Source organism: Phasianus colchicus, chromosome 2, assembly GCF_987193195.1.
Source record: "Phasianus colchicus chromosome 2, bPhaCol1.hap1.1, whole genome shotgun sequence".
Classification (NCBI taxonomy): domain Eukaryota; kingdom Metazoa; phylum Chordata; class Aves; order Galliformes; family Phasianidae; genus Phasianus; species Phasianus colchicus.
Genome location: NC_143437.1, coordinates 29,656,918 through 29,684,337, shown reverse-complemented (window position 1 = coordinate 29,684,337; position 27,420 = coordinate 29,656,918). Strand labels below are relative to the sequence as shown.

Genomic DNA, 27,420 nt, shown 5'->3' with positions numbered 1-27,420 from the left:
GGCATCCCAGTAGACTTCTCAAATAATAGAGTTTAAAGCTCCTGCTTTCATGAGCCAAATGCGAGGCTCAAGAGAACAAAATTAACTTTGGGTTTTAAAATATTGACAAGCTTGCCATTACTAATTTCAAGAAGAGAATTCATCACCGGTGGAATGGATTGCAAGGGAGGAACCAGAGTAGGATCAGCAGAGACAAGTGACAAGAATCTGAAGCTGTCCTCATTGTATGTCATTTTCAGCTTTCATGCAATACCTTCCATGTCATGGAAGCGTTCTACAGCAGAGAGGTTATGGTCCTCTGGTAGCAAAAGAATTATAGCTATTGAAAACCAAGACAGATAAAGACCAAATGATTTGTGCAAATTAATTCATAGCAGTACCATTAGTGAAAACGTGGGAGCTCTGGTTCTATTTCCTTAACTGCCCATTAGATGATAAAGCTTTCTGAAACTCCAAGAGGCGAAAGTGACACATGCATGACTTCTCTTTCACTTTGATCCCAATCATAGGAAAGGTTCTGTTGAGGCTATTATAACATAAATAATGGTGTAAAATAAGGTTCATACTTTCATCACTAGAATCTTGTGGTTTTAAAGCCAAAGAAGCAGAAGGATCAAAAATTGTGCTTCCCTGATCTGCGTGATCCTTCAGCAATAAATTAAAAAATGTTGGAAATATCTTGCAGACTACCTGAAACAAGAACATAATAGGATGTTGAAACATTTGGAGCATTTATGAAAATAATTTAACAAATCCTGGTAAGAGATTTTACCCTTTTCAATGGAATAGGCAATCTATTTCCTAGCTATCTGCATGAGCTGATGAAAGCTGCTTCTCAACTATGGCTGCAAAGTTTAAGACATGTTACCCTTTCCAATGGGAAATAGGGCATATGCTTTCTGAACATTACAGTGAATATATACCTTTTGGTTCCCTATTTTTAAAAGTTAAATGCATCTCCAAATGATTACAGCTATCTTATTCTCAAGCTGCTTATCACATGTCTAATAAATCTGTGAGCACCAATCTGTGCATCAAGCTACAACTTCCCATTTGAAACTCCTAAAATATACGTATTTTATAATGGCAATAAATGATTTTGATTCAGGCAGCATAAGTAACTGCAACTTATAGATAGTATGCAGAACTGAGCTTGGAAAAAGGCATTTTTATTTCTCTGCTGTAAGATTGCCCTCCTTGATTTTCAAACCATTTTCAGATATTTTGCTGCCAGGCAAAAGGTGACATGTAAAATAAGTTACTGGAAGGAAAGGGTATGATTGAGCACAAAGCATGCACAGGAAAGGCAAAAAGATCTTTTCTCTGAAAGTTTATAACTAAACTCAAGTGCAAAAAACAACTGTTCTGCAGATTCAAATTGTTCTTTTCACCAAATAGATAAACTTCACCCTTCATCAAGGTCATTGTCTTCTTCAGTCTCCTCAGAAACCCATTCACAATCCTTTTTTCAGCCACTTAGTAGTTCTTGTGAGGAACAACATAGCTCTGACTGAGCTGTCTGGCTAGGAACCAGTTAGTACCCTGCACCTTATGCACAAATCTACAGTATGACTTCCTTTCACCTGGAGAATGTCCGACTCTAGAAAGCAAAATGCAGAATAGGTGCCCTTGGGCTCTGCTACAGTTGTTTGGTGTCAGGAAATCCAGCTGGGTATCAGGTGATGGTAATCAAGGACCCACACCTAGACCTTTGAATTGGAAGGAGATGATTTTTGAGGTTCCTTCCAACCCAAGCCATTCTATGATTCTCTGATTCTGTGATCAGTCATCCTCACTTCAAGAAAATACAGTACTATCAGTGCTGTTCAAAGAAGAAAGTACTTCTCTGAGCTAAATGGACACAAAGTAGAATGTGTTAGTGTTAATTCTTTCCAGCATTCAGACAAGAAAATGATGATGGGACGTGTTTCTCTGAATGCCTCAGCACCACAGAGGTGCAGCACAAAACATGAGGCACACCGCATCGCAGAGCTCCCTTGGTTCATGCATCAACCTGCATGATCCAGGAAACAGCCAGAAGCTGCAGACTGTTCTTTCTGTCACCACCACATTCAAAGGTGGAGCAGTCATTGAGAGCAGCTGGTGATGACATCAGCAAAGGAGGAAATCAATCTGGAATGGATTGCAGACAACCAAAGGGATCAGATGGCGTAAGAGACAAAGAAAACTCATACGTATTGCATTGGAGTAACATGTCTGGTTGGCTTGCCTTTCCCGAGTGATGCTGGCCTTAGGGCAGGTGGCTCAGCAGAGGACTGAGAAGCAGCTTTTGGACCTTGAGAGAGCAAGAGGGATACTCACTGCTTCCCTGGGGAAGAGCTGAGCTTTTTGTTAAGGTTTTTCTGTGGCTAGCATGGCATGGGAGGGGAAGAGCAGGAAGGATGAGTTTAATAAGTGGGTGCTTTATTCTTTTTTCTTTGATGGCTTTATACACGTAGAGGATTGTGTGTGCTTCATTCAGCAGCCCAGTACTGCTGAGCGCTGTCAAAACATAAAACACCAAGGCAGTTCTGCCTTGATAAAGTTACCAGCCAGGAACAGGGAGCACAGAACAGATCAATATATAACGTGGGAGTCATCAGCAAACCACCTGCTTAACTAGCATCTGGCAGCCTGTCTCCAGAAATAGACTACATGAGGCAAACATGGGTGTGAGAAATTCTGCAGTAAATAACTTTGGATGAAGCTAGAGCTGCCTACTGAGAGTTTGTCTCTCACCCTTTTTTCTACTGCCTCACCTATGACTGTAGTCCTTAGACATTTTGCTTCCAATTTGTTCTCATCCTCATGAAAAAACTGAGACGTTTTTCAGGAGTATAAATTAGCTGAACTCAAACTGGACACAGCTGAAATTCAGAGAGCAGTGTTTAATTTCAGTCATCCTTCAGTGCCACCACACAGGCTCCTAAGCCTTTATTTTCCCATCTCTCTATGGGCACTGCTTCTGCACACTAGAAGCCACCTGCTAGTTTCTAGTTTGGGCTCTTCTTTGACCCAAAGTATCATAACCTGCTCCATTTCTTCACTGCTCAGCTCTCCACAACAGCCTAGAAGGATGGGCCTGAATGGGTTGCTTGCTATAGGCTGAGTGCTCAGCTCTGGACAACCGACTGGTGGGAGAAGGGGAAATAGCATGGCTGGGGAAGTGCTGTGACACCTGCACAAAATCAGCAACGGGAGGCTGGCAAAAGGAAAGTCCCAGCGGATGGATGTACCACATGGAATAGGTTAAATACAGTAAGACTACCCCACTATCCGCTTTTGTAGCAATGAGAGAGAGCACCGGGCTGTCCCACAGCAAGAGGTTGGCAAGGGGTACAGTCAGGTGCTGGTATGGGATCAAAGACAGGAGAAAGCAGACTACCTTGAGAGAGACCTTGGCAACAGGGGAACCAAAAAAGCAGGAACAGACCTAGGGACAGATTGTGTGATTAAGTGGAGCTGCAGATAATTGTATTTTAAAGATCTCCTGGGGAATGGGCTTAGAATAGAAGCAGCAGCAGGGCTAGATCTGTAGCTACATAAATAGCTATAGCCACATTTGTTAGTATGGAGAAGGAAACAGTGAGCTGGGGTCTACATGGGGACATTTGTTTTTAACAGGTCAATGCACTGTTAAGACAGATGTGCCAATAGCAGTGGTGTAATGCTGTCCCACTCAGGCTGTTATAAGTCCCACAGCTATACTCCATGAAATCGCTGACAGAAATACTGGTCTCTAGAGCTTATTTGTTCATAGCCTCACAGTTTGGGAATAATGCAGGAAGTTGGAGAAGACTTAATTTCGTAACCATCTTCTGGTATATCAGCTCAACGCCATCTGGACATTCATGCCAGTTTTTCCCTATTCCTGAATGGATGCTTCAGATTTTTTTTTTAAATTTTTTATTTTGCAGAGAAGAGATTTGCTGCAAGCTATGATATTCATAAGCAGAAAAAAGCCCAAGCAGCTGCCAGCAAGCTCTCCCAGTTCATTCACTCAACAGGTGCCAAAATCTCCCTCTGGAATAAGTAGGTGGTTTTCTGTCAAATGCCCAAGATAAGTCATAGAATTGCAGTTGGACAGGATTTTAAGCCCACCCAGTTCCAACCCCCTATCATGGGCAGGGCTGCCAATCACCAGATAAGGCTGCCCAAGGCCCCATTCAACCTGGCCTTGAAAACCTGTAGCGTTTCCCTAGACTGGAGAAGCATTGGAGAAGCAGTGATAATGAGCCTTACATCTTATTTCCAGCTGCTTCTCTTTCTGGTTTTCCTAAATTTTTTAAGGAAACCATTTGTAACCATGACAGTAGCATATATGTAACTAGGTTACTAGTATCTTTTGAACAGGCTAAGCAATTAAATGAAGGCATGCCTAGCAGGCAGAAACACAAAATAGTATCCGATCCATGCTGTAGGACTTAAAATAGGGCATTCATTATTTCTTCAGACAAAAAATAGTATGTCCTCTCAGTGTTTTTGATAGGACTTGTCACCTCAAGCAGGCAGAAGTCCTCACTCAGTGCCCTGTCACCCTCTTCCACCACAGGAGCAGGCTCTGCCAGCCACCCTGCAAGCTCAGTGAAACACCACTTAGTGTCACAGAGGCTTTCACACCAGGAGAACTCTTCTGCTCTTTTTCGTGGGTGTTCACACTACTTACTGTCAGATTTAAAGATTTTCAGTATCACACGCATGTGTGCAAACCAGCAGGGTTCTGAGCCGCTTGCTGGAGGGCTCTCCTGATCTCCTCACAGATGTTGCACAGATGCAGTGTGCAGCAGCAAACATGGGCTGCATGCAGCAGGCTCTGCAGGCAGCACGGCCATGCCTTCAGTGCACCAGATGTGTGCATCAGTGCTGGCCCAGCACATATGCTCTGACTTCTCCTGAGTGCCTTGATGTCAGAGTTAAACCTCTTGAACCACAGCAGCACAGCCCAAAGGAGGCAGGTGATGTGCCCACTGCTGAGCACTGTAAGGGCTATCATGGCCTACTCAAAATCTGAAGGACTTGTCTGACCTCCTGATCAGGGAAATGAATGAGCTCAAGGCAAGGAGACCCTTCTATTAATTGCAGGTAATGATAGCACTTTACTAATTAGCACAGTTGGGTCTGCCTCAGTGCTATTGTCTATAAATGTCCTCCAAAAGCCAGCATAAATTCCTGGCTAGGGTTTTTTAAGTTCTCTTTAAAACTAAGAAAGCAGAGTACTTTCTTGCTTGCTGGAAAACTGATTAGAAATAGGCAATAGAAAAGGAAAATGAAGCTGTTTGACCCAAATCCCATCTCAGGGTGTTAAAGAGAAACTGTTGCACTGGTTCAGAAATACACGCTATTACAGACAAAGCCACTGTTCCAGCTTTTCCCTTGGCCTCCCTGTGCCTCTCACATCCCTGCTAACCCTTCTGAGGGGGGTTAATAAAAGAATGAGTAAACACAGCAGCAGGCAGTGTGACAGTCCTAGACGCGCAGATCAGCATCAGGAGGCTAATTGCAACAGCAAGGGCTTGAGGATCCCTGCTCAGAAGTCTCTCAATTTCTGCATTGCTTACCAAGCCCTCAATGATATCTCCTCTTCTCCTGTATCTCTTCTTCTCCTATCCTCCTGTGACTCTTCTGCATTGCTGTGGTTTCTCCCTGTGGTATTTCACCAAACCGTTTTCAGCTTGTTAACCACTGACCTGTCCCTATGGCGCACCTCCTCCTGTCTCCTCTCTTCAAGATTTACCTTGTAACCCGTCCCTCTGTTTAAAAGCTGCCTGTAAAATACCAGAAACCTCTCTTGAAACCCACTAGCCTACCCAAGCAGTGACTCATGTTCCCTGCTAGACACACATAAATAACCTTTCAATTTCTCATTCCTGTGCCAGCCCTCAGCTCCAGATCTAATTGAGGGTATTTTCACCAGTCTCCTGGCCAAATGTAAAGCCTTACTCTCCTCACATCTCATCTGTCCTATGAATCTAAACATCTGTAGTCCACACAGCCTGGAGTCACTGGCCTGAAGTCAAAGAAGTCACTTTGGCTGAAGCCAAAGAATAGCTTGGGAAGCCAGAAGGTTGAGTGCATGTTCAGCAGGAGACGTTAAGAATTCGCAGAGTCCATTTCTGCCTCCTCTCTCGCTCCAGTACCTTTATATTCCCTACCCATGTGCAATCACTTACAGCCACTTTCTCTTCCATTTGCTTATAAACAATCCCTTCACTTGCTGGAGCTGACAATAGAATCACAAAATCATGGAATTTTTTGAGTTGGAGGAGACCCTAAAGGTCAGCCGGTCCAACTTCCCTGCAATGAACAGGGACAGCTACAGAAACGTCTGAGTGCTCAGACATGTTCAGCTGGACCTTGAATGTCTCTGGGGATGGGGTTTCCACCACTTCTCTGGACAACCCTTGCCAATGACTCACTGCCCTTTTACAATTGCCCTTGCCTATTGTAAAGGACTTCTTCCTTATCTCCAGCCTAAATCTCCCCTTTTTCAGTTTGAAACCATTTCCTCTGTCCTATCACAACAGACCCTGCTAAAGAGCGTGTCCGCTTCCTTCTTATAGCCCCCCTCTAGATACTGAAAGGCTACTCTTAGGTCTTCTCCAGGCAGAACAGCCCCAGCTCTCAGCCTGTCCTCATGCTCCCTCTTCAGCCTCTGCCCATGGCAGCCTTCGGGAGTGCCCATAGCCTGCCCAGCTGTTTGCAGCCAGCATCTGCTTGGATGTTCCTTGGAGGTGACCCAAAGGACAAGAGGGCTGAGCACAAATGTGGCTGCTTGGTCATATGACATAAGGGAAAGCTTTAAGCATGAACACAGCAGAGGAAGCTCTGTCATGGGTACAACTGTTAACACTTTAAAGTTGTTTTATAACAGAGTCAAACAAATTTGAAACAGCTGCTCTATATGCTATTCATTTCCAGAGGCGGTCTGTTTTTTTTAACTTGCTATAAAAGAAATTGGTGCTGCTGTTGTTTACAAAATTACCCAGGCTGCACTTATGACTTCTAACTACCGTTCTTGCTGTGCTCACATGGACACCAGAAATGACAAGATCAGGATTTTCTCAGCTAATGTTGGTGCCACGGCTCCAAAAAAGCTAAATGTTGAACATGTTGTGGAGGGGAGCAAGCAGGGGCAGAAAGGGAGAGCAGTAGGCTCCCGGTCCTCATTTTCCTCTGACCTTTTGTCATTGAACTAGCGAGCACTTTCTCATGCCGCTAAGCAATTAAGCCTCCCTGACACTGCGGAGTTTATGAGGGAATTACTGCGCGCCTCAGCTGTGCTCAGAAAGCAGCGGGTCAGGAGTCAGAGAACTGATAAACCCACTGAGGTGCCTGGAAATGCGTTCAGTTGCAGATTCCCCCATCCAACATCTTCAGAGTAGCTGAGGAAAGAGCAGAGACAGCTCATCTCCAAATAGATTGCCAGGGGCAGGCACCTTCCATTTAATGAAGACTGGGTTGATCTATATGCTTTATTATGCTTGTTTGTCTCTGCTAGCATTGGACCTAGAAGACCTCAGTGCTGACTAGGACCCTTTGGTCTGGTGTTATGAGAATGCTGGAGAGAAGCCAGGTAAAGGAAACGAAATATATAAATATCATGAATCTTTCACTTTTCCGTTTAATTATATTCTTTTACCTTCAGCTCCATTTTAAAATGGAAGGATGTTTATAGTGTTTTTAACCCTTTAATTTATAAATCAAGGAGATGGTTTGGGATGCCATTTCTATATGACCCTGTACTCAGAGCAGAGGAAGGAGGTCGTGGGACTGCAAAGGGAGCACCCGTGACACAAGCTCTGAAAGAAGACTTAGACCCCACATGAGCTGCTACACTGGGAGCTCAGTGATGTGATTGCTATTACTAGATCTGCAGGTGACTTCTTGCGTGACCCCACACAGTTTGTTTCACTTTCCAAGGCTGCTTTCCTCCTGGTAAAACTGCTGTGACTATGCTTACCTTTTTAAAAAAATGCTTGGAGATCATTTGCTAAAAGGAGCTCTCAAAGACTAAGAATGGCCTTTGCTGAGTCTGCTGTCCATCACCAGGAAATGCCTAGCACTATGTGATCATCGTTACACATTCACAGAGTCTCACAGTTTATAATCATATAAAAAAAATAGCTTATACAGAACATCTGCAGATTTATTTTTCTGTGAATGGTTTCAGTTTTAGTCACTGTCACATCTGTGTGGGGTTACAATTCCATTTTTGTCATAGGCATCCCCTCTCCCTTTATTAAGTGATGCCAAATGTTTTTATTGTTTAGTTTTTAATATTTTGTCTGGCATTTTTTGGATTAGCCTAGAAAGTTTTGTTTAACAGCACTGTTGTTTTTGTATTTGTGCTTTTCTCAGAGTACCCTAGATTACATAAAGGGCAGGAAGTGGAAGTAACACACAATGTGAAATAAATAAAAGTATTATTAATAATAATTGCCTCTGGGTTAGTCATATCCTTGCAAAGTGCAACTGGCTGTGTTAAGAGTTATCGCTTTCAACTTGGACCCTCCATCCAGCCATTACTTGCGAAGAAATGCCACTCTTTTAGTTACAGTGATAATAACAACAGCAGTTTCTCATTTCTAAAAATGCCACCCAATAAAGATTCTATTTCCAGGCTGCCCATGAAATGTACAAGTGTTTCCATTCCAGAAAGCAAAACTGAGTCGTGGAGAGATTTAAAACATCTGAAAAGAATGTCAAAGTCTTGACTCGAAACTCCGTTTTACAACTATTTACACTTCTCCTGTAGTGTTTAAATCTTTGTCGTATGTTTTAAAAAGATGTGCCAATGAAAAGATTCTAATCTACATTACTCATAAGTTGATAATTCACAGATGATTCTATTCCTTCTGCTTTGTCAACACAACCAGTATCAAGAGCCAAGATGAACTCAGCTTGCCTTCCTTAATTTGGAGGCCTTTGGAGCACCAAAGAAACCCAGAGTCAGATTCCTTGAAGCCCATGCCTGAGGATAGGGCGTGGGCATTTCTGCCTACAGACTGCTTGTACTGACACCTAACTCAAACTAAATGAATAAGCAAATCTTGAGGCATTCAGCTCTATCACACTTTGCTATGCCAGCTGCACACAAAGAACCAAGATATGATTTTCAAATGTAGAAAATGAGGTGAACTAAGCACTGAGGAGCAGGCATTTGAAAGGCTGACAGCCCTGATTCTCACTCAGTGAGAAAAACGTGTGCCAGTCTTGTGCAGGGTTCAGTTGCCTTTTTCTGGGATCCCACCTGTGATGCTGTCTTGCTGCAGGTTAGTTTCTTCAAAGACTACAGCCTATGCTCCTAGGCTACAGGAGGCTATCATATCTTTTAACCTTTATAGATAGATATGACTGCAGCTCAGATGTCCTCTCCACTGCCCTCTTCCATACACCCATTTTATTTCTGAATCTCAATAGGGAGTTTAACAAGAATCATCTTACAAATGAAAAAATTTAACTACGAAAAAGATCAACCTACTGGAGAGGAATAAAAAGGGGTGATTATTTCAATCAACTGAAGAGTCTCTCTAACAGATTGGCACCACATGAGTCACTTTTATCATTTTATGGTAATTTAGACCTCAAGATGAGAAGGAAGATGTACAACACTTGTGACATTCTCCACCTGCTCCACTTTATGGTTGTGCACGTGTATTTCAATCGGCCAATCATGTTTATAACAAAATATACAACCCAAAATGTTCTGATTATACACAGGTACAACTCTTTTTAGTATACATGAAGAAAGAGAACACTTGAAAAACAATGGTGCTTAATTGTCACTTCTAAATCTGGTAGGATTTTGCCTCTCAATCTTCTGAAGTTACCTCATCTAATCCTGCAGTGTGGCCCTGCTGAGAATGAGCATGAAGCACCTCAGTGAGAGGTAAAAAATCAGATTGCACTGTGGGAACATTTTCCTTATTTGACTTGTGTCATTTTCCTTAGAAACATCTCTCTTATGTCTTTAACTAAACTCAACATCTTGCTGGAAAACACCTCTCACTTTTGTTTATAATTTTAAATATGAATAAATGGTTATGCCTCTTCCCAAATGCAATTGTTCACTTGCCAAACTATAAGCATTACACTTTCAAAGGTTTTCATTCTCTGCAGACTGTATGTTGCTCTCCTCTGGATTCCTTCTGATTTTTCTGTAAAAGATGCCCAGAGAAAAGCTGCAGGATCACTAGCTCCTCATTGAGAAGAATTACCGTCTTCTCATCCATGCTCCTTCCACCCATAGAATTCAAGTACAGTTGAATTCTAAAGATTTTCTCTCCTTCAGATTATTCCTCCATAGGTCATCAGTACTGAGCAGAGCTGAAGTTATTCAGATGCCTTCAATACCATGTTAAATATGCGTGGACTTCTTGTAATAAAAAAAAGCATAGTCTGGGGATAACGTTGTTTAACTTTGAAGTGAATTACCACATCACCATCGGCTTTCAATGTTCATTCTGAAAGATGAACATCAAAGCCCACTCCATATATGTAACAGCACCTCAAGAACCTGCTCCAACTCCGCCTATCCTCATTGCCACACCGCATTTTTCCACATGCCATTTTTCACTCAGATATCAGAAAGCACTTTCTAGCAGGGGCTCAGTACTCTCACTTCGCAGACGAAGCCGAGGTACAGTAAGCACGCCTGTTAAACTGGCTGAGGGCCATTCGCCAAACCCACAGCAGAAGCACAATCCCCATTGCTCAGCTCTCGAGGCAAGACGCTGGAAATTCCCTGTCTAAAAGGCAGCGGCCTTTGGGCCTGCGTGAGAGCCCTGCTGCAGGCCTCTCTGCTCACCAGATCCGAATCCTTACATGTCCCCTTCTCCAGGGTTCAAAACGTGAGGCACGGGCCTCAGCCCGCCCTCAGCGCCGCTTCCTCAGGCAGCGAGTGGTGCTCAGCACAGACATAACGCCCCGAAGAAGAAAAGGAAACCCAGCGTATTTCAGAAAAATAACCGATTTTATTTCGTACTGAAGAAGGCAGAAGACCAACGCCTATAAAACAAGCAGGAAAGGAACAGCGCTGCTCGCAGCGGCCTCCAAGCCCGTTCCCAGCGGAGGTCCGTCACGGAACCAGCCGGCAAGGCCCACAGAAGGCCGACCCGTCCCAGCAGGACCCGGCGGGGCGGCGCGAGGAGATCCCAGGGGAAGCCCTCCGCCGCCGACCCACTTCCGCGTCCGCAGCCTACCGCGCATGCGTCGCCACAGCCGACAACCACCCTCCGCCGGCTGTCCCGCGGCGGTACCAACCCGCGTGTAACTCGCGGGTAGAGGCGAACGAGGGCGGCGGGCGCAGCTGGCTCTGCCGGACCCCGGGCATCCTGCCGCCTCTCCGCAGCGTTACTCGTTACCTTCTCGAGTCTGTAGGCGCCTCCTAAACTTGTTTCTCTCCGAGTTCCAGCCCCTTCTCAATCCCGTGTCCCCCCCCCCGCCGCTGGGCTGTGGTACGGGCCGCTCCCAGCTGATCCGGCGGCTCGGTGAAACCATCCCGCTCAGGACGGGGGGAGGCGAGGTGCCGGCGCAGCGGGGGGGCGCATTGTTGAGTCACACAGGCCGAGCGGCACGGGAGGGCGGGCGCGCCTCGCCGCCTCAGCGGGGTCGGCACGGGAGCCGGCGGGCGGGAGGGGCCGCCGCAGAGAGCGCCGCCTCGGAGCGGGCCCGGCCGGTAGGGCGCGGCCGTCCCCCCTGCCGCGGCCTCCCCTCCGCCGCCGTCCCGGTGGTCGCGCCCGGCTCCAGCTGACCGGCCTGGAATCCCGGCTCGAAGCCCCGCGCCCCCCCCCCGCCCGCGCCCCCGCCCGCAGCCGCCGCCGCCCCGCGCCCCGGCCCCGCCATGGGAGACGCCGGCAGCGAGCGCAGCAAGGCGCCAAGCCTGCCGCCGCGCTGCCCCTGCGGCTTCTGGGGGTAAGCGGGGCCCTCGGGCGGGAGGGGACCGGGCTGCGGGGGGCGAGGCGGCGGGGGCCGGGGGCAGGGCCCGGGCCTGGCGCTGCCCTTGGGGGAGAAGGGTGGCCCCGTCCCCGCGGCCGGTCGGGGGGGGAGGCGGCGGCGGCGCTGGGGTTGCGTCGTTCTCCCCCGGGGAGCGGGGGTGCGGGGGGCCTCACGGCCTGGGCCTCCCTTGGGCTCAGCGGGGCAGGCCCGGCCGCCACCCCGAGCGCGGGGCCCCCCCGAGCCGGTTGCCGGGGCCGAACGCCGCGCTCCGGGCCTTCGGCTCCGCGGGGGAGCGGCGCAGGGGGCGCGTCCCGGAGCGGGGTGGGGGTGGCGGGACCTCCCGCTGTGCCTCGGGCGGGCGGCTCCGTGCGGGTCAGGGAGCGCGCGGAGAGAAAATGGTGCTTTTGTCACCTTGTGGGGTGGGGGTGGCGCTGGATGAGGTCCTCGCTTTTGGCTGAGCCTCTTCTGGAGATTAGGGAGTGGGGTCATCCCCGCTTGCTGAAAGGTCTGTGTTTGGGGGGGGGGAGGGAGGGGGAAATCGGCCCATCCCCTGCTGAACTCATGTCATCCCCAGGGTTGTGTCTGCTGACTGGATTTCCTTTTCTCAAGAATCAGATGTATCATGGCAGATGGTGTGCTGGCAGACACACGTGATCACAGAACGCCTGCAATGTATATCGCAAAAAAAATCGGTTCCCAACCTTCGTGTTTATGAGATGTTCCAAGAATGTGCGAGTCAGTAGGCTTGTGAGGGTCCACCTGAGCTCTGCGTTGTCTGAGACGGTACCTTCTTGAGATATTGGTGTCACACAGCTTACGGTGCCCTGGGGGAGTGGAGGCTGAGCGGAAGGAGATGCAATAACAGAGATTGATGTTCCTGAACATTGGTGTGTTTTATTGAGTGGCAGGGTTTTAAACGAAAACCCATTTTTGAGTTATGGTGGAAACCTGAACTGCAATATGTGCAGTGGCACTGTTGGGAGTGATTAAGCAAAATATAGTACCAGTATACAGTAAGTCTTTTTGCTGATTTTTGTTTTGTTAGGCTCCCATATTTGGTCCTGTTGCTTCCCACAACACAGTGGCAAACAAGTTGCTGTTATCTGTAAGGCAGTGCACTGGCTGTGTAATGTGACACTGACATGAAAGTCACAAAGCACTGAAAGAGAACTTTTTCTCTGGGCTGAACTTTTTGGCTGGTTCAGCATGTTGTGCTAATGAAAAGGAAAGCTGGTGCCTTGTGTTTGAGGATGTGCTTCGTGGTGACAGGAGGCGCTCCGAAAAACCCTCTGTCTTTAAAGACTCCACTTCTTCCACAGAACATACATTTCCTTGTGCAAACAACCATCAAAATAAAAAAAGTGCACTGTCAGCTTCCACAGTCCGAGGGCTTGTTGTGTTTCTCTGTCCTAGAGAAACTAAAGTGTTGTCTTGTCATGACTTACTTGGGTCCTGCCAGTGCTTGAAGAGATCTGCAGGTAAATGTGCATCGACATGTCCTTGTAGTGAAGCTGCCCTGGCATGAGTTCTCATGGAATCATGGTCTTATAGCAGCTTTCTGAAGAAAGCAAAAAGTGCTAGGAGAAAGATTGGTGTGCATGCAAAGCTGGAATTCTGCCCTAAATGTCAGTTAGGGTTATGCCAGCAGTGTGTCTTACAGAGGATATAGTTTTCTTAGTGACTTCTGTTTTGCTTTCACAGCTTAGAGGCTGTATTTGCCCTTTATCTTCAGGCTTATAACATTCAAGTTCAGAAACCAGTAATGTAATGTAGTAATTTGTATGAAATTTAAAGGTATATAGAGGAATAGCTTTTCTTTATGTATCAGTGCAGTGATTGGGAGTTCTTGAATGCCTGCTCTTGAGTTCCCTGAACCATGTAGGCCTCAGAAGAGTTCTTTGTCACTGGGTCAAACAGAAAGGCCTGGGTTATACCCAGTAGGACTTGGCCAGCTATAAAAGATAATCTTGGGGTTTGTTATTGTTTTTTGTTTGTTTATTTTGGCTTGATTTTTTTTTTTTTAAAGCTTAGAGGCACCATTTGCAGTGAGATGAATACTTTGTGCAGTAATACACAATAATAGACAGCATTCTGGTAGATACCAAGCGAAACATTAAAATTGAAGTAAGCTGTGAATCTGTGGGCTGAAATTTACCTACTGGTGCGTAGTCATAACGTAGCTCCTGAAATGCAGCTGCTATAGTGCTGGAGTTCAAAGAGTTTACAAGAGAGGACTGTATGTACTATTGCATTAAAGTTGGAGGGATTCTTCTCTTAAAATGCTGAGGTTTGTATTAGAAATTCAGACTCTGTCAGTTGCAGGAATCTCTAGTGACTGGAAAACTACTAAACTCTTGATGTTTCAAGATCTGAGAGACTGAAAAATGAACAACTGAAAGAAGGGACTTGAGTGAAACTGTTCAGAACTTCAGAAACATCTCCTTAAGGTCAACAACTAACGTTTTCTTACCTTTTGTGGGAGATCATAGAAGCCATCTTTAAACTTCTGCAGACTTCCCTTTCTCTTCAGAATGTCCAGCCTGCCGTTTCTGCTCTAGTCGAGTTCAAATGGAGCACTGGATCTCTACATTTTACAAAAACTTCTTTCACAGATATTGATTTATTTATGAGAAATTCACGGAACTTACCGTGTGGAAATACTTTATTCCTCACCCCATCCCCTCTCTTTTTATTTTTGTGTTTTAAACTTCAGTCACTTGCAACTATCTCAGTTTTTATTGGAATAGTCTTAGTGTACAAAGGTTGGAAAGGGTGCAGTATGCAAGCTGTTATTTTAGGTTACTTCATTTAGAGTTTATGTGCTGTGCTTGTCATTCTTATGATCTAGAAAAAGATCTTCTTTCCTGATTAACAGACCATGTAATTTTTTTTTTTTCTTAGATGAGTGGATTTCAGAAACCCATTTTACTTTATGGCATATATAAAATCTTCAGCTCTAAGTTAATAAAAACATGAAAATATTGCAGTAAGCATGTATTCCAGTTAAGCCACTTTGCTTATTAGAGATGAGGCATAATCCTTTAATGAACTTCATCTTGGCAGTTCCCCACTGGCTTTTGGAGCACTCCACAAAGGTTTCACTTGCGTACAGCTCATGAAAGGGCTGAGGTTTTACTATTACACAGTTATATGCGTAGGTGAGAGTGGTAAGGTAAAATACTCCTTGGCTGGTAGACTGTGGAGGGGTAAGTCGGAGAAGGGTAACTTCTGCTAGTGCTAGTGAATGCTTTTTGTTTATGGTTTTCTTTTTTTGTTTTTGTTTTTAATAGCCCAGACTGATAGCAACCATTGCCTTCAGTGACTTAGACCTAAAAAAAAAAAAAAGAAATATGTTAATGGACATAAAAACAAATGAATTCCAGTCTTGAAATGGTGGCAGCCAGCAGGAAGTTGATTGAAAACACAGTATGATTAGTTTCATCTCATCTTATTTCTGGCAACTCTAAGGTACTGTCGTCAGCTAAAACTGATGGCAGTATTGTTTGAGAACATGCCAGCAGGGTTTTGCAGGGTGATGCCATTTGTTCTGCCTTTCTCTGACACTGCATACATCACAAACGTGGTGAGACATGGTGCCTCAAGCACTGAGTACTGGCCTAATCCTGAGTTTATTTCTGAGTCTGGATTTTCCAGTTACTTATGTATCACCAGGTCCCTGCCATGCCAATCTGACTCTTCCCTCAGTTTTGTTTACTAAAATTATACACTTGATCAAATGGTGAATCATTTAATGCAAGTGCGATTAGTTTGTGACTGTATATCACCAAAGCTTGCTTCTAGCTTGTAAACAAATAATGACTAATATCTTTGTGCTATTAGCAAGCCTCTTCTTTGGCTAGTCGTCTTCTTGGTGATTGCAGCTGGTTGTTCCATATGAACTGTCAGTGTCTGCCTGTGTAATAAACACTTTATATTCTCATAGGCCATGTGTACTGTCCTGAATGAATAATGCCTTCATAAATCTAATTTTGCTGTTGAAACAATACTTGGATGTTCCTAAGCAACATCTCCAAAGAAGCTTGAGAACACTGTAGAAATACACAGAATACCTTTCCCTCTGAGAATTAGTTGTCTGCTTTGCTAGCATCGTGCACTTACTTAGCTGGAGTTTCACTTACAGGAGCTTTGGAGCAGGTTTTAGAAGAAGCAGTGAAATTGTCAGTTTATGCAAGACAATATATTTGCTACCAAGTGGGTTTTTGTGGATTAGACTTCGGTGTTCAGCGAGGACCTTGAGTGAATAGTGAGATGCGATGAGGTTGAAATAAGGTGCCTTGGGATAGTGCTGTGTGAGGGAGGGGCAAGAAATGTCAGGTGTTGATGGCAACAAATGTCAGGTTTTCACAGAAACACCAAGGTTGGAAAAGACCTACCACATCATCCAGACCAACCATCCCATTTTTTCCCCCTGCAACTTCTACTTTGATTTAAATCAATAAGGTAATGATGCTTATGTTTTGAGAAGGGTAATTCTTACGGTGCTGTACAAGACACAAAACATTTTTAAGTACAAAAACTTCATTGCTTTTGTTACTTTCAAATTTGCTGTAATACAATAAAACTAACTGTCATAGAATTACACAGATGTTTATAGGTCACCTCTTCCAGTAAAGTCTAGTGGGTTTAAATCAAGAAGTAAATTTGCCTGTTGTGATCCTTATTTTGTGTTTTGGTTTTAGGCTAAGACTAAAATACTTGAATATTTTATTATTGATATACTAGCACAAACTTATTTAATGTTCTGTTAAATCCATGGGTAAAAGAGCATGAAGCAGCTTGTAGCAAAAGCCATCATTAGCTGCTGTGAGGTAGCTGTACTGCAGAAGTAGGAAGGAGAAATTAATTAATCGGCAGAAACAAAAAGCCTAACAGTAGATTGATTTACTCCCAGGTTTCCCTGGGAAATGCTATGGAGGATTACAAGAGAATTGGAGAGTCATTGGAATTCTTTCCTTGGATTTAAATTCTGGAAGATTCTGGGAGTTGTGAGACATGGAGTAGATTCCATCTGAGAAAGGAGGGGGGAGAGAAATAGGGCTTTGTGTTTGCTGCTTGGATAAGAATATGCAGAATAAAGAAAAATAAACTGGGAGGTTCTTGGGATTTCCCTCAGTCATAATACAAGCAGCAGTGTTTCTCAACTACAATCAAAAAGTAGACTTCTTTTGTTTCTGAACCTGTCTATACGGTGAGCAAGGAGGGTTGCACAGTTGCAAGGAAGGTATTGCATTTGGGATCAGGGCTAAGCTTTCTATTTGCTGCAGAAGCTGACCTTTAGGAATAGGGGTTATTGGCACTTGGAGTAAAAGCAGATGAATTGGATTTAATATTTTAACAGTAATAAACTCTTTTCTAGGAATGTAAAAACAATGCTTTCTTTTGTGGTACTTAATAGAGTAGGCAAGACAGAAAGGAGGTTTTGTTATTTAATAAAAAACGGCTGTTCTAGATCATTCCAGGGATGCATTCAGCCCTGTCTTTGATTTGCGTGATAAGCAGTGCTAAGGGAGTAAGTGGAGGAACACAGCGAGCATGCAGCGCTGCTTATCTCCATATACCTCTTTTGCTTCTGGCAATCAGACATAAGGTTGTCTTCTGCTTTATGGATTTATGGCTTAGCAGATCTTAATTATTTTTTTATGGATTTGCATAATGATTTATTGAATCCATATGCACACTTGACCCTCGCAACATCCCGCAACAAGTGGTTCCGTAATTTAGCCATGCTGCTTATGAAAAAAAAATTGGTTTTGTTTCCTTTAATCTTGCAGTGTGATAATTTTAAGGAATGAATAAATTCAAGCAGCTGGTGTGTGAGGGTGTTTTGTTTAAGAAGATCCAAAAATAGGCCTGCTTGATTAAAGCTAACTGTTTACTTCTGCGGGGAAGCCAGAATTTGGGAAAACAAACACTCGCTTAAACCCGTGAATTGATCCAAAATCTTCATATAAAATATTGTAGAAATACTTTCTAATTATAGACAGATGCAGCGCTAATTATAGGCAGCTGTACCCAGCACCTTTTAATCTAACTGTAAGTTCCATACTGATCAGAATGAAATGCAGTTTCATGGCTGCTCCTACTGGGGAACTAAGAAGAACGGAATGGATGTTGCTTGCTGCTTTTTGAAGCTTGCAGGAGTTGAGTAAAAAGTGACGTGTGTGGGTCACCACCCAGGTTTCCTTCTGTCTTCTTGTCTGTCAGTACCTCTGCATTTCGTTTGTAAACTGTGATTAGAGAAGGTATTGCAGTTTGGTCACTGCTAATGATTATTCCAGTTAGTGCTCCAGAATAGCTCTCAGACTACTGAAGTATTCAACTGTTGTGCTGCAGCACAGATGCAGTGCATTTTGTGTACTGCTGTGTTATACTGAAAAAGTGCTTTGGGTCCTCCTAAGTTTCCAGTACGTCTTGTATGTTAAAAAGGTATAACAGAGGTGTCAGTTTTAATGATCTACTGCTATTGATTTTAATTGCGTTTCAACCATTTCAACATCAGGCTTCCACAGAAACATTAATGTTGTTGATCTGTGGGCCTTATGTGTAACACTGAAGTCTCAAGGTGATGGAAGCATTATAACTCAGTACTTCCTTTAGGATGTTGAAATCACAGTGAGGCAAAGCATTAACTCCATAATGGATATATTCATAGAATCATAGCATGTGCTGGGTTGAAAAGGACCACAGTGATCATGTGGTTTCAACAGCCCTGCTATGTGCAGGGTGACCAACCACTAGAACAGGTTGCCCAGAGCCACATCCAGCCTGGCCTTGAGTGCTTCCAGGGATGGGGCATCCACAACGTATTCCAGTGGGTCACTACATATTTTCATTAATGTGCTATGCCAATTATTAGTGGATTTTTAAATTATTTTAAGATAGGAGTTTGGCCATAAGCGTAGGCTTCTTTAGAGGCAGTTGGTGGACATTATCAACGTGATGTGTTTTCATAGCAAAACAGTGCTTATATTCTTTGAAGTTTAAAATGTCACAGTGTTCTTCAGTGTCTCCTCAAATAGACCACCTTTAGTGGCACGCTTGGAATCACAGAATCGCAGAATGGCCAGGGTTGGAAGGGACCTCAAGGATTATGAAACTCCAACCCCCCTGCCTGCCTGAGATCTTTAAGTCCTTGTTGTGGACAGTATTTGATCTTGACTATGGTGAAACACTTATTTGGATTTCAGAGATGGATGCCCAGTTTAGTGGGCAAATCAGATCAATGTGTTCTTCCTCCCCTTTTGCTCAAATGGCACTTGATATTTGAAGCTGTTCCTGGCTGTTCAGTGTTGGCCGAGTTCACCAGCATGGAGTCCCTTCTTCTTCTTTGAATTAAAAATCAGGCACATTTGCAGCATGAATTTGCTTTTTTAGATGCGAGATTTGTGAAGCAACTTAGGTTTAAACTGGGATATAAACTACTTTTTTCTTTACCGATACTCAGGAAAATGTATTGGATCTGCAATCCATGGAATATTAAAATCATTCGGATAACTGCACTTCAGTTTCTCTTCTGATAGCATCTGAGAAGTAGCGCTGTGGCAGTTGAGGCAATACCTGTACAGAGAAGTGTTAGGAAATAATTGATGAGTTTTTACATCTGGTTTGCTGTCTGGGGTCTCACAGATATGTACAGCAGGGACCACTTTGCTGTATGTCTTGTGACAGGATCAGAGGTGTCCTGTTTGCTTCCTGCTGCTCAGTCTGCCCATCATACAGATGCTGTGAACTTCAACCTCGTAGGTCAGTGTGAGGAAGACGAATTTCAGTTTCTTAATGACGTAAAATTTTTATTTGTGTTTTAGGGAAATTTATTTTTAAAATGACTTCTACTGACGTTATGTTATTTAATAAATATACTTTGGCTAGTGTTAGATTTACAGTGTTTATTTGGTGCAGTTTAGGGAGTAACTAAGTAATGAAAAATTTTGGCAGGAGATAAAAACTGGTTTTCTAAAATTTTAATAAGCACTCAGACAAACGGTGAGAAAAGGAGGTTGTGTGATGATTACCATCTTTAGTTCTTAGCTTCAGTGTGTGCATTACATACTACTGGGTGAGTTGTTTAATTTGAGGGCCTAGTTCTGTAATGTATATATTTAACTTCTGTTTGTTTGAATGTAGAAGTTCTATTTAATTCCCAAACACTTAAGAGATAGGGAGAAGAAGGAAACAAAATACCAGATTAGAAGCAGTGCTGGTGTTGGTTTTTTTTTCTTTTTTCTTTTCCCCGCATGATAGCTTCCTAACTTCTTTGGAAAGCAGAATCCAAAGCCATGTCCTCATGGACTTTCTTTGGTTGTGTCTGAAATCAGCCCTGTCACCAGAACAGCAGCATGTTGATCTCTAATTATATGTTGTTGGAGGTGTCTCAGAGGAAGTTGCGTATATAAGGTAGGTAAAATGCTGCTTTTTAGAAAGGACCTTTCAGCACTGGAAGCTGTATTGTCCTTCCAGCTGTAGGTCAGATTGTTTTCGGTCTCAGATGCTATCAGTACTAGTCTAGATTGTTGGTAACTCATTTACTACAAAATTTTTCTTTACAAATATCTGGTACTGCTCTATAAAATACATTTTTAGCTGGAGAAAGGTAAATTTTAGGTCAGGTATTGCTGACAATGTGTACAAGAACAGCTAATGATGACAGATGCTTGCAGTAATGCTTGCCTGTTTCATATCCTAGTGTTATTTTTTTTCTCAAATCTCCCAGTAAACTAGTAGATATTAGTGACTTCTGATACTAAGTGTTGTCAGATGTTTGCTTATTCATGCAGGTAGGTTTCTAGTGTTCTCTTGAATTGCTAACATAGTAAGAAATTAGAAATCTAATAATTTCTATTTTTAAAATCAGCTTTTGACTGCGTGTGTCTTTGAAGGAATGAAACTTATTTTTAATATTGTGTGATTCAATAATTAAGGTTCTCTCCAGTTTTAATTTTATAAGCGTGTAAGCCTAATTTAACGTTTAATAGCAACATTATTGTGAAAAGCAGTGTGATTTCATTTTTTAAAAATGCTCAAAATGTTAAAAAATTGAAAATAGTGTCACGAAATGAGCCATCAATTGTGCCGTAATTGATAAAAGTGCTTTCAGGAATAATCCACATATACCCATAACTTACCTAACTAACCTAGGTGTTAATTCATTTCTGAGCTTTCAAAAAAAAAGCAATTAACAATAGTATCTGAACACTTCAGATGTCTCTTCTTGGCGCTGGGTCTTTGGGATTAATACTTCATTGCAAAGTAATTGAAATTAAAGTTGCCTTGCAAATAATAATTAACTGAAGATGGAGCAAATTGACTCCTCATTTGATTTAAGGAAATGACTGATTCTGCTCATAACTCCTAATGCTGTCAAGTGCATGGAGTATTTGTGGGACTTGTACGTATTTTAGAGTATATTTCTTCTCTAGATTAGATACTATAAATGAGAGTGGAATATTGCTGTGTACCCTCTTCTTTTGCCTGTGGTTTGCTAGTGTAACAGGGTAGTTGGCGTTATTTTAGGCACTGGACATACTGCTATTTTAACTTTCTGCTTGGGTATGGTGACTCCAAATACATAGATATTGTGTCCCTTTTGCTGAATACTGTTCCATTTTTTAACATTTCCCCCCCCTTTTTTTTTAATACAGTGTGTGTTCTATTTGCGTTCAAGTTTGTAAGAGGTTTATTGTTAGCTCTGTGAGCATATGTGACAATCTCAGTTGGACCATGCTTTCTTACCTGGATCTTTTTCATCATTTAATGAACCGTATTGTTCTATTTAATTCCATGGTTGTTTAAGATTCTTGAATGCAAGACCTGACAGCAAGGAGTGTTTGCAGGTTCCCAAGCTCTGTTCTTCATGGACAGATGTTTGTTTTAAATCAGAACTTGCTGTAGAACAGTGTTGAGCCATTGACATGTTGTTTCCAAGGATATTCATGTTGAAGGAAGTGCTTGTGGTGGGTGGAGGAAGTTTCTTTCAATCATGAGGGTTGCTATGCAATTAACAGAGCAAGAACCGCCTGCATTACACATCTGGAAGTCTCAGGTGGTTTTGTAGCACTCTCTTGATGAAGATAGGAGCCCATTATTATCCATTATTCTGCGATGCAGTATTTCCTTTTATTATTAATGTTCTCCTGTGACTAATTCAAACAAGACCAGAAATCTTTCTGGTGAATAATGAACACTTCCTGTCCTGCTCAAGCAGTTTGTAAATTCAGATTCAAGTGGTAAAAACACAATATATATATCATTGCACAGTATATAGAATTGTATAATAAATTAACAAATGTGTTTCATCATTCTTTCAAAGTAAAGTAAAATACTGGGAATTTCATCACTTACTGGTGTAACAAGAGCTTTAGTATTACAGATCAGAATTCAGTTGCCTGAGTTAACATGTCCTCTGACATGCGTCCAAAATGCAGATAACTGTAATACTGGTTGCTTTTCAAACTACTGTAATTGGAAACTCTAAATAGCGTTAGTCCGAGGCTGTAAGAAATGTGAGCCTACACCTTTCAGACAGCATAACAGATGTTGCTGTAATTGTTATTTTTTCTTGGTGTGTGTCCTCAGATCAGTTTGCCAGCACATCGCTAAGTTCTAGATGCCTTTGAGACAAATAGTGATTTAGTTGATCTTTTGTCCACCTTATTTCTGTCATTATTTCCATTATCTGAGTTGGTGATGAGTTTCTGGCTTCTGTTAGTGTTCGTTGCACACTTTAATGCAGAAGTGCTGCTAAAACACAAAATACTGCTGAGGTGCATCTATCAATTTTGAGGATGAAAATAGCTCTAGAATAAGTTCCTTTTGAACACAGCTTTGAATACCTATTCTAATAATATGTTTTCCTGATATGAATAGCATAAACATTATAAGTGGAGCTTTGAGAGTTGTTTTAGTTATTTGTGGGCAAAATGAAGGCCACTCAACCAGTAACTAACACAGTGAATTTATACTCCATACACATTTGAGCTGCTAAGGTTTCTGTAAGGTGGTGATGCAGACAGGGTTGCTCTAAAAGCCTGTGTTGTCTGGGTGGCTGTGAGGGCAGATGGTGAAGAAGGTAGGGGGAATGGTGTAGATGATCTTCCTCTTGGGTTTTATTGTTATCTGATTAATGAATACAGTGCCTTGCCTTCTCCTGTGTAGCATTCTTGTCCCTCATCATCTGTGCAGGATGACTCTGAAGGCAGATTGTGCATTTTTATTTGATCTACTGAACGCTTAGCTTGGAAAAAGTAGGCCAGCTTTTGGATGCACAGCCTTTCCTTCAATGTACAGGGAAACTTCTCTGCTTTTTCTAAGTATATATCTAGGTATTCCCTCTGTCTCCAAAATCAGTTCTGTGTGTATGCTTATCTCCTTATGGCTAGCAGGAATGATAGTAGAAGATGTCTGTCTTCTACCATCTGTCTGGACAGATGACCCTGATTAACGTTTGTATGTTGGTTTTCTGCTGTTTAGTTGTAGGTATGGTTCAGAAACTGTTGTTTCTGCTAAAGTCATGTAGCAAGTGCTGAATATGGTATGACAGTTGATGAAGCAGTAGTTATTTCTTTGAAAGGGTGATAATAGCAGGACAAGGGGAAAGGTTTTACGTTGAAGGAGCGAAGATTTAGGCTGAGTGTCAGGGGGAAGTTCCTTACTATGAGAATGGTGAGGTGCTGAGACAGGCTGCCCAGAGAGGTTGTGGATGCGCCGTTCCTGGAGGTGTTCCAGGCCAGATTGGATGGGGCCCTGGGCAGCCTGGTCTAGTATTAAATGGGGAGGTTGGTGGCCCTGCCTGTGGCGGGGGGTTGGAGCTTCATGATCCTTGAGGTCCCTTCCAACTCTGGCCATTCTGTGATTCTGTGTGCTTGCAGTGTACAGCAGTGTCACAGTGGTTAGGTGGTTAAAACTCGTGTCTTCTCGTTGTGTACTGACCAAGTTACACAAAGATTGGATGAGTGTTCAGGATGAGGTAATGTTATGGGGCTCTTTTTTATTACCTGCTGTTAATGACCGCTCAGTGCTTGGTTGTTGTGCCTTTGCCCGAGATTACCTCCAGAAGAGCATGAATAGCTGATTGCACGAAAGGGCCTTTGCTGTTTGCTCTGCATGCATGTGAATGAAATATTTAACTTGGCTTTGATTTCCCACAGCCTGAATTAGATGCAGTAAGTGTGCTGATTGTGATTTTTTTTCCTTCGGTACCAATTAGCAAAGGAAAATACTAGGAAGTCGCAGCTTTTTCCCACGTTTTCTCCATGTTATTTCAAAACAGGAAAATGATGAGGATTACATGATGGTGTCTGAGTGCTGCACTACTCTCATTTTTGCTCATGTAAATAAGTATATGCTGTCTGCTTTAAACCCTTAGAAAGTAAAAGCTACCTTGTGAAAATGACAACTGCGAAGATTACAGTTTGTGTTTGCATTAATCTGGATCACTGAAGATGGAAAAGCCAAAATACCAATCTGCGTAAAGGTTTCCTTCTCCTGTCACAGGATGAAGGATTGTTTTTTCACTCGGTGTTTAAAACCCCTGAACTTTAGAGCAGAACGTGTGCGCTGAATTCTTTCTATGCTGGTAATTGAAATGCAATTGCCTGAGAAGTGGGAAGTGTGCTGTGTGAAATATGAGCAAGGCGCAATGCATTGAGTTGGGGGTCTCATTCCAACTTTACATCTGGCACCCATTCTGGAGAGCGCCGTTCCCTGCCCTGTCATCCATCGCCTGGCGTGCGCAGCAGCTCATTTCTCATGGCTAGCATGCTGGCATGTGGCACCGATTCATGCTCTGTAGCCAACACTGAGTTAGTGGGGCAGAGTGTTCAGCAGGCCCACACTGCCTGCTGCAGGAGTCGCAGCCTCAGGGGACTGCCAGTGCAGCTGCAGTAGGGTGAGAGTTCCTTACAGAGGGCTTTCAAGGCCAGGCATGAGAGAGGTGGTTGGGAACACATACCCGAGGGAATTAATTGAGGGAGGCTGTGATAAACTCAGAAGTTCTTTGCTATGAGAGTGGTGAGATGCTGGGACAGGCTGCCTAAAGAGGTTGGGGATGCCCCATCCCTGGAGGTGTTTCAGGCCAGGTTGGATGGGGCCCTGGGCAGCCTGGTCTAGTATTAAATGGGAAGGTTGGTGGCTCTACCTGTGGCAGGGGGATTGGAGCTTCATGATCCTTGAGGTCCACTCCAACCCTGGCCATTCTGTGATTCTGTGAAAACTTTACCTCCCCTCTTCTCACCTCCTTCAAAGTATATTCACATTTTGATTATTCATTTAGTTTCCTCGTCACCATTTCTCTTAAGTGCTCACCAGTAGAGAGAAATAGTAGGTATTTTTATTATTTTTTTTCAGAGAATAAAAACTTACTATTTTAAGATGACCTTGTTCTCTCTGTCCTCCAGCCGTTTTTACATCTGCTGTACTTGCATAAAGGCTTTAGTTTTAAATTTATAAGGAAAATGTCAAGTGGCCAGGTACAACATTTCATCTCTCTTATTAATTATATAGACACTGCAAACTTCTCCACATACTGCTTTAAAAAAAAAAAATCTCACTGCATAAATGTAGTTGTATTATGACAGAGTGTTTGGACTTGAGGGAGCAGGTAGCATATTGGGGGCAATACTTAAGTTTTTTGTGAGGTCCTGATAATTTATTTTCCTAAGGTAGGCTGCTAATTGACTTCATATAGTAGAGAAGAATAGGCTAATGCTTGTCTTGAATTAGTTGTAGGAATTAAAATAAATTTCATATTTAAAATGCAAAACAGGGCTTACAAATGCAGGTAGCTAAATTTGGGAGTTGAGACTACCAAATTGCTGATTACCCCCATGGATTAGTTCTGCCAAACTTGTATCCAAGCAAGGTTTATGGCTGTTAGTAGCTTGTTTGGTTATAAAGCTAAACTCTTAACTAATCTCCCTGTGTTGTAGCATGCATGTTGGTTACCTAGTTGCATTTATCATTAGTTAGATGCTGAGAGGAGAGATGAGTGGCTTTTGTTTCATCAGATTATTGTGTAATGCTTTCTTGTATTCCTGCACTGCTAAAGTTTTAATGGTTTTCTTTTAAAGGCTTCCACTAATTTCTTTGAGCTTTACTCATTCTGTTATTTGTTAGTGCTAGCTTGTACAGCCTGCTTTACAAAGCTGCCACAGAATGAAGCATAAGATAAATACACTTTAAATTCAAGCTTACACTTGGAACAGCAATTGCATTAAAATATTAATTTGTATCTTACAGATGCAAAATGCCCCCTAGATGTTGACATTATGTAGAGCTGTCACCTGTTAATTCAGGATATTCAGTGCTAGAATTATTTAAAATCCCCAAATGGAATTTCTTTTTCTAAAAGAGAAGAAATGTGACATGGTGTGTAGACCAGGAAACAGCTGATGCTAGGAGAGGTTACAGATAAGTTCAGCCACAAGAGCCTGCTTATGTTGTTGGGGAGAATGAGCAGAAGATTGAAAACCGAGTGCTTTGTTATCTTATAGCAGACATAGAGATTTATGACTGAAAGGTGTGTATGGACAATGCTGAATGCTCGCTGCTGGTTGTGCCACTTGCTGTTTACAGGAGGAAGTTTTGAGTGGTGACTGGGTCAGAGCGCTGGGCAAGGGTTACTTGTGTGCTGTGTGACCCATGTGTTACTCGCTGGAACCAATCTCTGGGGAATTGCAGGACAACTCTTTGTGGCAGCAGATGGGTGCAGGCAAACTCCAGCTTTATGGGTGCAAACAGTCGGAAAGGACTTGGACCTTTCTTTATCACTTGTATGCCATCAACAGGAGTGAGGATGATACTGAAGCGCAGGAGGCTGAAAGAAATTTGTGAGGAAAAACAGCAAAAATGATGTTCTGTACCTTACAGCATAAAAGTTTGTTTTTTCTTGCTGGTTTACTGTTTTAGAAAAAAAGGTCATGCATTGATAGACATTCTCAAGCTAGGGAGTATTTATAGTCCCAGCTTCCCAGATTTCATTCACTGACAGGTTTGTTTAGACTACTTGTAGACTTTCAAATGTTGAAAAGCTTGGGATTTAATTCAAACCATCTGAATGATCATCCAGTAACATTGGATGGAATATATTTCTTTGTGAAAGTGGAGTTCTGATTTGTTCACTGGCAGGGCCTGGAAGTTACATGATTGGGTTAAAAACAAAAAGAACTCTTTTTATCATTCATGTAACAAGGCAGGCACAGTTCCTGTAATCGACTGTCCTTCGCTGAAAGTCCAAATATAGTAAATGATTTCAAAGCATTTAAATGACTTCTGTATCAGATCCCATTGAGTGTTTGAAAACATTATGTTGCCAACCATTCTTACGTAATACAATCAAATGGTGTTTGGGGGTCTGTAGGACTGAATCAAAAGCAGAAATATTGTATCTTAGTGGGGTTATTGCTTAGTCAGCATGTGATAGGGTTGTGTGTGCTGACTTCACTCAACTGCATTTCAGATGCAATTGCG

At 42.9% G+C, this 27,420-nt stretch overlaps 1 protein-coding gene across 1 annotated transcript in view; it reads left to right on the top strand.

Moving 5' to 3' along the window:
• Positions 1-11,802: 11,802 nt before the first annotated feature.
• The window catches only part of ZFAND3 (zinc finger AN1-type containing 3), a 131,187-nt gene continuing 115,569 nt past the window's right edge, over positions 11,803-27,420 (top strand). Inside the window, exon 1 of the mRNA XM_031594070.2 lies at positions 11,803-11,913. Within this exon, the coding sequence (XP_031449930.1) occupies positions 11,843-11,913 (71 nt within the window). The 5' untranslated portion in view covers positions 11,803-11,842. The remainder of the gene's footprint in view (positions 11,914-27,420) is intronic.